Here is a 13183-nt window from a genome sequence, read left to right as displayed (position 1 = left end):
AAATCTTGACAAAGAGGCTTAGCACTACAACATATATATATATATATATATATATATATATATATATATATATAGTAATAAAACAAACCCTAATATTGACATACACTCCCTCAAAAATAAAACATTAAAAAAATGAATATTTTCTAATTACTGAACAGTATTTAGATTTGAAACCTTTTTAACCGGTCTAACATGTACACACTTCTGTGAAGACTTCTGGGAAGTCTTCTACTTATTGCTGCACTTCTTATTTATTTAATTTTAATTTTATCTTTCTATTCTGTTGTTTTCTCTTTACTTAAACTGCAGCTGGACGGACCCACGGGGAAAAATAAAAGTACAGTATATCGTATCGTATCTATCGTATGTAATGCATGTCTGCGCAGGTGGGTGACGTCACGCGTTCTGGCAGCTTCTGACTAGAAGACGGGAAGGTTGGGGGGGGTCGGCAGCTCGAGCAAACAAAAGAACAAATGCAATTCATTTAAATAACATTTGCACAGGTTTTTTTCCAAATTCATAATAGTTTTGTATTATTTACATGTGTTTTTAAGTATATTTGTCATTCAAAGTGGGACGACCTTTTAAATAAAAATATAATTGACATACACTGCCTCACGTATTCTATTGAACTTATTCAATCTATCTGTTATTTACCCTTTGCATTATTTTTTTACCTTCTGTATTTAATATTGACGCTGAAATGTGACGTCACGGATGTTGACAGCTTCTGACCAATGGGGAGAGGGACGTTCCACATAGCTTCGTTCTCCGCTGTCGATTAGAAGCACAACAAACCCGGCGCTCCGACCGCATGACATCAAATTCCACCAAATAAAGTGCGATTTACACGGGTGAGTCAGTCCGCACCGGTTTGACACATTTTTCCAGTTTAAAACAACAACAAAAATAGAAGAAGCGACATAGCAACGTCAAAACGCGCTTGCGGCGACGCATTGCTTGTCCATTGAGCCTGCTGCGTTTGTCTCGTGAGAATCAGTTGCTCGATGTCAGCCGATCTTAACGACATGACTATAATATCTCGGTTAACGTAAGCGAATCTAACATTTGGAAGTAAATAATGTAGCCTGCAAGGAAATTGGGGCGGTGGCAATCATTTTAAGATGGCAGTACTTTGTGTTCCTGACCGCGTCATAGCTTTAGGTAATGGCAGGGCAGACTGGGCCAAAGCTGCATGTTGTGTGTAAATGTTAAGTCATGGATGTAATTGTTAAACACAATATGTCACCCAAACGTCCCACCTGCTCAACACGACAATGAGGAAAATGATTAATCAAGTGAAAAAAATTAACACGCAATATTAAAATACATGTTAATCCCGGGGTTAGCCTTTCGAAAGAATTAATCAACCATTTAAAGAGGAATTGGCAGTAGATTAAACCAAAAAACAGATCCAGTGATGTCAGTAGAATACTAATAAAATGATTTTATGAAAAATCATCCCTCTCTGGCTCAATTTTATATGCATGATGCATCTTTTTTTTCTTTTCTTTTTATTGGAAGTCGCGTCAAACATTTTCTTTGCGATATGTTCGATGTGTCCCCTCTAGTATTTTGCTTAATATTGCATAGGTTGAATAAAAATTAAGCAGATTAATCCACCCGTTTTCATCCACGTGCGTGCAACCATTTTGATTATATCACCCTGCTGTCATGTCTTCATATCATCCATCCATCCATTATCTGAAAAATGGCGTGAAAAAAAATCAACAATACTATAGTTTAGTGTGATAGTTTCTGAGAACATATATTGTCCTAAAATGTTATTGTGACGTGCCTACATGTGGGCACAAGCCTTACGGGTACACCTATTCTTAAGACTCCTTGGGCTGAATAATTTACCTCTGGTTAGCAACAAAAGTTTAAAAAAAAAATAGGGAATTGGACGACTCTCTAAACATATGTAATGGTGGTGTTCTACACTGACGCGATCCTGGTAACATTTAGTTTTTTGCAACACTCCATCATTCAAATCTTGCTAACAATCTGAAAACTGCAAACTCCCTCTTTAAGTGTTGAAAGTACAAAATGGCTTCCAGTATCACTCATGGGATGGACACAAAGCTAAACTAAAACACTTTTTTTTTTTACTGTAACACAAGATGTTCAGCACACGTATGGTGAAACCAGTCGTACTGATTTTAATTCACTTAATTTCCTGTGTACTTCCTCTAAACACACTGTTATCGTTTAGGAAAAAGTAACTTTTCAACACTAGCCTCCATTTTCATGGACATAATTGAATAATCAACCTACTTGTGTCAATGTGCGTGTGTTTTTGTGTGTGCTCAACAGTGAGGGCGCCAACAATGGGGAAGTCCCAGTCACTGCTGGCCAGGCACAAAGATAGCAGTCAGGACGCATTGACGCCAAACACGGACGAGTATGTTGAGACGCCAGCGCAGGAGGACGGAAAGAACGGCGACGTGTCGCAGTTTCCTTATGTGGAGTTCACTGGACGGGACAGCGTGACCTGTCCCACCTGTCAGGGCACGGGTCGCATCCCACGAGGTAAAACAATTCTTCCAAACCTGCTCACTCTTGAGCACACGCGACCATGTGAGGGAGGTTGCAGCACAATGCATCATTATTATTATTGTTATCAAATAAATTGAAGGATTAGGTTAGTGATAATTTTTCACTAACCTAATTATTTTTCCACACGGAATAATAATACTGAATAATTTTTCACTAATCTAATCATTTTTCCACACGGAATAATAATACTGAAGGTCGCACACATGACTATGTACAAAATATGAAAATATAGCTTAATATAGCCTACTATTGCTAGTTAGCGCGTATTATGTCCTCTGATGGCAACCTCAAGTGGACAAAAATAGCGCCTGCATCTCACATTTTAACAGTTTAAGAATGCAAAATACATTTTTATTTGATGACTTTTTGGAAAAATATTCAACAGCTGCAGCCTTTTGTTTTTCTCTTTTGTTTTTATATCTTAAAAACCTGGCATTCGAACAGGGGTGTGTAGACTTTTCATATCCATTGTATACAATTAAAGTATACGTACACATTTTTGGGTCAAATTTCATGATGAAGCTAAAATGTACTATAACATTTACAGGTGAACTAAATTAGAGCCAGCTGCTCAATTCTCTTAACAAGGAGCAGAACAGGTGACCGATGAACCATATAGCAAGGGTTCAATGTAAATATGTGTACCTCTGCAGTACAATAATTTACTAATTTGATTGTTTCCCTAACCATTAACCAGGTCAGGAGAATCAGCTGGTGGCTCTGATTCCCTACAGCGACCAAAGGCTGAGGCCGAGCAGAACGTGAGTGCTTTTTGCACTGATAAGTGAAACAACGGGTGGGCTGACTTTGTCTCACTTCTGTTTTGTCTGGCGTGCAGAAAGCTTTACGTGACCATATCGGTGTGCGTGTGCCTACTGCTGTCCAGCCTCGCCGTCTTCTTCCTGTTCCCTCGCACCATCGACGTCGACTACGTGGGCGTGAAGTCGGCTTACGTTGCCTACGATCACGAGAAGCAGATCATCTATCTCAATATTACAGTAAGATTGCCCGGATGTGTGGCAACAATTATTTGAACATTTTGTTTTAGCAACTGTTTACCAGCAATCGTGTTAAGAACAAGTTACCACATCTACTGTGTAATCATCATACATCAGTAATCAGTGAGTGTTTGGGGTTCTTCTACCAACCGTAATTTCACATACATACATTGTCCTCTTCCATCCAGAATACTTTGAACATCACAAATAACAACTATTATGCCATATCGGTCACCAACATCACCGCCCAAGTGGAGTTTGCCAAGACTGTGATTGGCAAGGCCAAGTTCAACAGCAACAGCACCGTCATTGTACCTCTGGACCAGCGACAGGTCTGTACCGGTTTTCTCTAAGCACAACAAATACAAAAGGGGGTTCAGTTGACCCTTGTTTGCGGGAAAGGATGTGTTGTAAACTTTTTTTCATAAACTAGTTTTAAATCTCCCCCATTCTTTAAAACATGTAACCTTATTAAAACACTTTTTTTTAAATCAATATTTATATACTAATGCTGTGCGGTTTATATGGCATTTATATTAATGTAAAAAGATGTCAAACAAATAAACTGCACATTTTCACAGTGTCGTGGGAATGTTCATGAATGACAACAGGGATGTGATTTTTCCGCTAATTCGCGGAATTCCGCTTTTTTTATCTCCCCCCCCCCAAAAAAAAATTTTTTATTTTTTTATTTTTTTAGTAGTTCATTGTGTATGCACATGACTCCGACAGATAACATCTTCTGCTATAACAAAGACATTTGTGGTATGCTCTAATATGAGTTACTTTTCATTTGGTCATGATACAATTATTTGTTCATGAAATTTGAACTCTTCAACATTATTTATGTGTTAACTTAGTAATCACATTAGTTAGATATGATGATATTCTCAGTGATAGTTTTTAAAAGCAAAGACAGTCCAATGTTTTTGAATGTGACTGATTTTGAGTTGACTAAAACTGCCATTTTATATGGGATAGTTCAATATACATTGAAAATTTATGCTTCGCCCCCCGTGTCCCCCCACCAGGGCTCTGCCCTGGACCTAGCTGGGTGCCACCGGCCCCCAGACCCCCGGCTAAATTTTCAGATAATTTCACTTTGGTCAAATCACATCCCTGTGACAAGTACCAATATTTGACAAAAGAATCCGCCGGGACAAAGACAGACCGGGAAACAAGTTATTATCAGGTTAAGGTTAGTTAATTAGTTAATAATTTCGGGGGGTTTCTTCCCCCCCCACACCCCCCCCACACCCCAAATGGAAAAATAAATAAAATAATAATAATTTAGTTTGGGTGAATTGCCTAGCTGAGTAGACGGCAGCATGTTATCGACTTCAGCATAAAAAAAAAAGCATGTGCTAGGTGCCATTCATTTGAGCAACAGAAAAGTGCAGGCTCAAGCAGTCTTCTTAGATAACAGAGAAGCAGACGACATACCATAGCCTAACAGATTCTAAATAAAACAGCATCAGTCATCAAAAAAAAAAAAAACAACTCAGTGTTACGCGAGGCTCATTTTCAAATGATGCTATCTTTATGCCACATCTGACATAATCCAGGTTAAGTCATTTAATGTGTTTCTAATCTATATCATTTTTTTTAGCCAATCCCTCAATGACTATGTTAACAATGGGTGAATTTTTGAATGAACTCACCAGTTGTAAATTATTTCCCTCACGTGGCATCTCGTCTGCATCGCGCACCACCCATTCAAACTACAGCGGTAGAGAAGAAGTCTAACCCGTCAGAGGTACGTTCCTTTGCGAATACGAGATCTGAAGGAAAGCAATATGTTCAAGTCCAAATTGAGCATTAACCGCCCTGTAGTGGTCCAAACCGGCAATCAATGACAGTATACAGCGCAGCCTTCTTTATAATATGCCATGTGACACCTGCTCAATATGGAGAGCAGATAGGAATTCTGCAAACTTTGGACTTAGAGCAAAAACAAACAATAACATTTTCAACCACAAGTTCTGTGTTTTTTTGTTTTACAGATTGACTACACTGTTCCCACCGTGATTGCAGATGAATTAAATTATATGTTGTAAGTTGATGTTCCTCAAATTGCAATATAGAACTAGGGTCGGAACGGGCTGACATTTTTGTCTCATTGTCCACAGCGACTACTGCACGCTGCAGTCCATCAGAGTGCACAACATGGTGGTCATGATGCAGTAAGTAGGATTTCAACATCCTATGCTTGAAAGTGTTCTAATTCGGTGTCGTCGTCTCCTGGACGGTTTCTAACTATTGTCTGAATCAGAGTTCTTCTTAAATGTTTACATTCTTTACATCCTCTTTTATGGTTATATATTTTTCTTTTTTAGAACGTGTAGTAAAAAAAAAAAAAAATTGGGGGTCTGAAATGGATTAAATGGCTACATTGTATTTGCTATACAAGTATATTGAGTTTTAAGCTTGGTCAGAAAAAAAACTTAACAGCCAAGTCGAAAGCCTGTTGTTAAACAACAGTCGCTAACTCGGCATTATGCAGCGACAGCAAACACTAGCTTGAGCGAAGCTAAAGCTGCATTCAAGAAGACAAGGACGATGGAACTTTCCGACGACGGTTATAAATAATATGCTATGCATTTAAGTGTTATTATACATTATGCACGAAAAGATAGTGACCCACAAACTTGCCAGCTTCCCTGGTTTGCCCAGAAAAGCAGTGTAAAAGGTGCTTAAATCTTTTGAAGTCCCTATGAAGTTAAAAGTGTCAATTTAAACTACAAAAAAAAAAAAAGTGTGTGTACTCATGGCCAATAACAAGGCGCTCTAAAGTGCATTTTTTGGGGTGTACGCATAGCAAGCTAGGTAACTGCACATCACAATTGCATACCTGCCAACTACTACGGTTTTGCCGTAATGAGTACGGTTTTCTTGAACCCATTACGGTGTTACGGTCGCATTACAAAAACTACGGTTTTCCCCTTGAAAAAAAAAAAATTAAAATCGTAAATAAAGAATGAAAAACATTCCACCACGAGATCGCGAAGTACAGACGCTCCCCAACATACGAACGAGTTCCGTTCCGAGCGGTCGTTCGTAAGTTGCTTCAGCGCTATATTTTGTATTATAATTTATGTTTAAAGCCTATATAAGTATATTGAAGGTTTATATAAGTATATTGAAGGCTTGTATACAAATAAACGGCATTGGTTTGTACTGAAAAAAACTTTTAATAAAATAGAGAGAATACGTACAGTACAGTGCAATGTTAGAGAGAAAACGAGAGACACTTAATGGAAGAACACGTCGGAAGAAGTTGAGGGTCGAGGAGAAGAAGATGCGGGTTGGCGAGTATCTCCCTTGGAGGATTTATTCGAAACTGGCCGAAAGAAGCGATCCAACGACGACTGCACAGCTTCCTTTTTTTTCTTCATAAATGACGCGGTAGCACTGTGTGGCATCATTTATTTGATTTGCAACCTTTGGGCAAGGTTCGATGTTTGGGTCTTGCTGCTCGAAGAGTGCGAGGGCTTTATCTATCAGCGAAAACCCCTCCGCCAACAGTTTCGCCTCGAATTTCTTCACGGGGGGAAGTGTTTCTTCCTCCTCCTCCTCGACACGTTGCAGAGCCTCCAATGAGCTCTCACAGCGCCAAGCGGCGGTATTAGCGGCGGAAAGAAGCACTACGCGCAATACAAAATCTTAACTTAGTGTGACCCATTCGAAAGACCAGTTGAAAAAATCAAAACGATGCACAATGGAGAACAAATAATGCTTAGGCTGTAGCTTGTATAACATGGAGAACATTTGGATATCATTCATTTATAAGGGTTTTCTATGACTTTGTTATATTAAATAAATTGTTGAGCTTTAAAGAACTTTCTTTTGATTATTTCCATCAGTACAGTTAAGGTAAATTGACAGTAAACATGAGGTTGTGATTGTGAAAAAAATGTAAAATTTGTTACTTCTTAGCTGCATTTTAAGCCCTGAAAATGCTAAAAATCCTTTGGCTTCAGGGGGGCTTCACCCCCCTGAACCCCCCACCGGACGTCGACATGCGGCCCCTGGACCCTAGCTACTAGGCTTTTTCACTTTCAAAAGTTGGCAGGTATGCAATTGTGCCAAATAACCGTTGACCACGGCACGGTTTTAGCCACGGAGAAAAAAATCTGGAATACTGAAATGTTTAAAAATAATAATAATAAAAAAACACTTTGTCTCTACACTCTTTTTGGTAATCAGGGTTACCGTGACCACATCATACTTTGGCCACGCCGAGCAGGTGTCCCAGGAGATGTACCAGTATGTGGACTGCGGCGGGAACACCACGACCTTGCATGGTCATGTGCAGGTCTTCTAAGAACAACAAGAGTCCTACCTAAGAAAAGCGTTTGTTTTAACCAGAAAAGGTGAAGTGCTAATTATTTGGTGCTTTCTTCCTCGATTAAACAGCCGTGGCAATGTCTTTAATAAAACATCTATGTGACGGCTGCTTGTTTGCCATTAACGGTGTTGGTAAGCCCGACTAAAACACTAGGTTAAAAAAAAAAAAAATGAATGAACATTTTTAGCAATAAAATGTATTTTAATAAGCTCGCCGGCTGGTCTGGACCACTAAACTCCATAGCACTGTCAGCTCCGAGAGGTACTTACTTGTTCAAGCTCAACAAATACAACTTTTGAATATTTTATCTATAAATTAAAAAGTCAAGTTACGGGAGAGAGAGGTGCTTTCAGTTTAGTTGACACCTTAGATCTTTTTGTGTGTGGTTTTTTTGTTTGTACTACAACATGGACTGTTTATTTTTGCTGTATTTTGATGTTTTGTCTCTGCTGTTGTAGTTTATTTAGTATTATTTCAAGTTGTTTGAGCATTTCTTTGGAGTGTGATTTTAACACAAATGTGACTGCAGTAAAATAGATTTGTGATTACTATCTGATATATTTGCATTTAAAGTAGGAAGTCAAGAGCTTTATTTTTAACTTAACTGTGGATGTGTTTTGTCTTGTCTTTATTTTAAAAATCTGCGGTGGTTCCCTTCCTTGATCCTGCTCCATGCAACTTGTGGTAACATGTAGTTAAATATACTTTAATTGGATTCATTCATTTGTGATTGAGAACGTTTGAGTTTTCGCATGTAAAAAGGCCCAAAATAAAAGGTTTTGTCATGTCTTTGTGTTGTAGTATTCTCTGTGGATTCCAGATGGCGCTGTAGGCCATTAAATGATTAATTCAGTGAGGTTGCACTGCAGCAAACCTTTTTCATGTGGTTCACGTTCAAAATATCATGAAGAGTAAGAGTAAACATTTTCAATACAAAACTGGTTCAGGCTCAGGCAATTATCACATCCCAGATGTACAAATGAAAACCTCTTATTTCTGTATAAAATGAAAGCAAATGAATGGCTGTAGTCTAAATTGGAAAAGATTCCCCAACAATGTGCTGTGGCACACTGAAAATTTTCTTTGGTGGTGTGTAATGAGGCTTTTCAGAAGTATCCCTTACCTCAGTAGTGAAACACTGCTCTAAACTAATGGACCATAAAAACGAGATCATATACAAATGACAAAATGGATGACACTAGAGTCAACTAAGTAATGCTCAGTAACATGAATGGAAAACCAGCACACATAAATCCTACCACATAACCTTATTTATTAGATTTATTCAAACTCCCAGTTGTATTTACATGCCACCACGTCCAAGTTATTCAGACGACTTCCTCGACCTAGAAACCGCGCCAGCCATCTCTGGAGCATCGCGGTATGTTCGCATCTGTTAAACTCGTCAAATCGCTGGCCGGTTCGCTTCCTGTTTGACAGACACAGAAAAAAACCTGCATTTATTTAGGTTGACGGCTTCACTTTCCTTAAAAAATAAATAAATAAATTGATGATTGCAAATACAGTGAACGTTCCAGACCGACTAGTGATCGATTTTTTTTTTTATGGTATAGTTGTACTATAGCTTTAGTCTTCCAGCTTAATGCTAACACATAACGACAAACTAGCTTAGAAATTAGCTTTTATTAGCTTAGATATTGTTAGTAGTTATTCTAAACCTACAAACAACGGCTACTTGAATACACACGAAGCAGCAACATATACAAACAGAGCATACAACAATACTCACAAGCATCTCTCTGCTCCTTCTCTGCCTCTTCTTGCTTTTAATAACATTGCATCTCTTCCAGTAGAGCTCAGTGTTGCCTGGGATGTTTTGGCACAGTGTGATATTACACTGAAGACACACATTAAGACTTACCTCTATACTGCTAAAAAATAATAATAATAATAATAAACCCAGAATTTAAAAATCACCAATAAAGCAGGTGTGCAAATGATAAATCACAATATCACGGATGTCTCACTTTATTTATAATAAAAACAAAATCCCTATAAAATAGTTGATAGGAAAGTAGTAAGTGGTATTTTTAAAGGTTACAAAGCTGAGACATTCAATTCACTACATCGTAAATCCTCGCACTTCCAGTGCATTTTTCAAATCCCACGATAAATACGGAGTCCATACATTTCAGTGAAACAAAAACAAATGTGACTGTCTTTTTTATCAGCCTAGATATTTTGTTGTTGATTATTTTACCAAAATACTGTAAAAATATATTATACATAAATTAGACATCAGAATTGTCATTTTATCCCAGTGTCATTCAGATTACACATTGGGATTTACATGGAAACAATCGCATTTTAGCTACATGTTTTCCGGCTACACGCTGTCACATGAACAAATGGCTTCTTTTTTTTTTCCCATTAACTTACAAAAACGCAGACATTCTGCTATAGACTGTGTTGTTGCCACTCCAGCTGACCTCAGCAGGTCATACATGCTCAGCATTTCCTCTCCCTGTGCATTTGCTAATGACTTTTCCACGTGCACTCCTCTGTACAAACTGGTTTTCTACTTCATTCACTGACATTCTTCACTGACAAGTCAGACTGAAAAACGTTTATATTTAACTGAAGTGCAGAGTGCACTGCGGCCTGTAGAACAGCTCATGTACTTCAACAATGAATTGTTTTTAATGAATTTATTTGTTATGGAGACTTTTAAATGAGTTTGACATTCCCATTCCATATTTTTAGAAGAGTCCACTTGTCACGTTGCTACTAAATTAAATGCTAATGCTAATATTGTAGGGGGTGGAAGTAGCTACTAGCTAACTTGCCAGCTAAGACGCTATTCGGGTAAATTTTAATTAATTAAAAATTTGAAACTACAGTCATACAACTAGAAATTGTTAGAGTAACATGCTGACGTTCATGACAAAGCTAACGCAAGTTCAAAGTTAACCCCTGGGCGTTATTTGACCATGTTTTGGCTGTTTGTTGGTTCTGACCAAGCCATTTCAAAATAAAATAACGCCCAGGGGTCTTAACTAGCCAGGTAACTAACCAGCTAAGAGGCTAATTAACGACGCCAGTCGTAGCTAATTTGAATTCATTTATAAACCAAAAGTTTTTATCAGTGCTTTAACGTTGGAATGTTATGAAAATGTTGAAAAGTTTGAAGTCAAAGTAGCTTCCCCACCACCACCAAGCATCAAGGATCCTCCCCTAGAGCCGGCCACGCCCGCCTCCCGGCTCCCACGCACTGACCTCCCGCTTGTCTCCGGGCGTGCTGCCGGTGTTGCCACGGGGAACTCCTCTGCTGGTATTCCTCCATTAGCGCACTTGCTCCTTTTGAGTCGGTCATCATGGGCTTTTCCGGGGGACCGGGGCCTGCTTTGCTGCTGGCGGTGTGGCTGTGCGGGCTGTGGTGCAGTCGATGTTGGGCGCGCTCGGACGCCCCTCGCGGGGTGGCGCTGGGCTTCGTTTTTGACCCGAAGGCGATATGCGAGCCGCCGTGCCAACACGCCGGAGTGTGCATCCGCAACGACACTTGCCTGTGCGGCCGCGGCTACGAGGGGGAAAACTGCCAGTATGGTGAGGAAATACATCATTGATTTACTTCTTTTGACATCTGAATGCTTCATTGTTATGATCGCTCAAATAAAGTCATATTCCAGGCATCATTGTACAAACTCCTTTCCATAAGATTTAGGCGCATTACTTCCATTGTCACTTAAATGATTGCTTGTTTAAATAAAGTTTTATTCTAAGATACCCCTCTGACCCCTCACCCTCCAAAATCAAGAGAGTATTTTATAACGACTATGTAGAGAATATTCTCCAATTCTTTTAATGATAATAATAAAAAAAACATTAATTAATACTTCTGGCAATAACGTTTACTTTTTTTCCCCTTTTAAAATATGTTAATTTATTTATTTAAAAATAATTAATTGTTATTGATTGTGTGCATACAGCCAACTGCTATCCCAAATGTAAGAATGGAGGTGTGTGTCTTCGTCCTGGAAAATGCAGATGTCCCGCAGGCTTTGGAGGACGATATTGTCACAAAGGTAACAATTAAGCATTAGAAATTGTCACACAAGTGCAAAAAATAAGTTGTATAGGTATTGTTTTGTGTTTGTGTGTGCAGTGACATGCGACGACGGCTGCTGGAACGGAGGCGAATGCAACGCTGTCAACGGAGTGGCCAAGTGCATCTGTCCCTCCAGCTGGACGGGCTCCAAATGCCAAGAGGGTTTGTGTTTTCATTGTTGTTTTTTTAAATAGGTCTAGGTCCAATTACATTAGCACCTTGGCTCCCAGGTAGCAAATGATGCTCAGCAGGGGGTATCTTTTTTTTCACAGATTTTCCTGTATCGCAGATGCGACGAGAACATATCGCCTGCGATAAACCAGGGTTCATTGTATATTTCTGCTTCTAATAATGATCCTCTGCTGTGTTCCCCACCAGCCATTTGCCCCCAAGGCTGCCGAAATGGGGGCCTCTGCATGGCCCCTGGAATCTGCAGCTGTCCTGAAGGCTGGCTGGGAGGCGCCTGCCACATTGGTGAGTTCGACAACACACTGATTCTAAATTGAAATGGCCACAACATAACGGCACAATGCAATATGGGATATATTGCTTTTCTAGTAATCATTGGTTGTTGACTAAGCTTCCTCCAACTGCTTGCAATTTAATGTGACTACTTTTTCTGGTGATGGTCATATGGAGCGACCTGAGTGAGCAAAACTGTGGCTGCCGCTAATGCTAATGCTGCTAGGTGTGGAGGAGAAAAAGATCTTAAAACGCTTCAAACAAAAATGGCAGACTTTCCGTGTTTTTGTCTGGCATGGTTTATTGAGACTTTTTTTGTGGTTCCAGTCATGATAGACATGGCTACCAATTTTCATGTTGAGGGGTGCTGAAATAAAAAATAAAATAAAAATCCGAGCGGTGCTATTGACGTGTCCAGTGAGCGTTTTCCCATATGCGACGAAGAGAAAATGATTTATTACCTGGTTTTAAAAATGTGAATACAATTTTTGTTGATGTGTGTTGCAGCCGAGTGCACTCTGCCGTGTCTGAATGGAGGAAAATGTATTTCCCCCAACAAATGTCGCTGCCGCCCCCCCTTCTTGGGCCCTCGCTGTGAGGAGAGGAAGAGGCGCCACTAGGGCTGGATGACTTGACTAACTTCTCATTTTTATTGTACAAACTCTGCTTGCTTTGTGTTCTTGTGTATGAACTGTACTTTGTGTCATTAAATGGAGGGAACTCTTTAAACGGAATGTTGTTGTTGTTGTT

The 13183-nt window shown here is 39.3% G+C and overlaps 2 protein-coding genes across 2 annotated transcripts; both read left to right on the top strand.

Moving 5' to 3' along the window:
• The first annotated feature begins 722 nt into the window (after positions 1-722).
• On the top strand, positions 723-8694 carry tmem106ba (transmembrane protein 106Ba). The gene is made up of 8 exons (XM_077576609.1): positions 723-854; positions 2317-2532; positions 3257-3320; positions 3398-3557; positions 3746-3889; positions 5561-5610; positions 5687-5740; positions 7764-8694. Exons 2-8 carry the CDS (start codon positions 2331-2333, stop codon positions 7879-7881), a joined length of 792 nt encoding a protein of 263 aa, XP_077432735.1. The 5' UTR covers positions 723-854; positions 2317-2330; the 3' UTR covers positions 7882-8694.
• Positions 8695-10898: 2204 nt separating this feature from the next.
• On the top strand, positions 10899-13167 carry seraf (Schwann cell-specific EGF-like repeat autocrine factor). The gene is made up of 5 exons (XM_077576294.1): positions 10899-11469; positions 11853-11948; positions 12029-12133; positions 12350-12445; positions 12941-13167. The coding sequence occupies exons 1-5, from the start codon at positions 11241-11243 to the stop codon at positions 13051-13053; spliced, it is 639 nt and encodes a 212-aa protein (XP_077432420.1). The 5' UTR covers positions 10899-11240; the 3' UTR covers positions 13054-13167.
• The last annotated feature ends 16 nt before the right edge of the window (positions 13168-13183 follow it).

This window comes from Vanacampus margaritifer, chromosome 9, assembly GCF_051991255.1.
Source record: "Vanacampus margaritifer isolate UIUO_Vmar chromosome 9, RoL_Vmar_1.0, whole genome shotgun sequence".
In the NCBI taxonomy this organism is placed as follows: Eukaryota; Metazoa; Chordata; class Actinopteri; order Syngnathiformes; family Syngnathidae; genus Vanacampus; species Vanacampus margaritifer.
The sequence above is the reverse complement of the archived record's forward strand: the minus strand, read 5'-3'. Positions and strand labels throughout refer to the sequence as shown.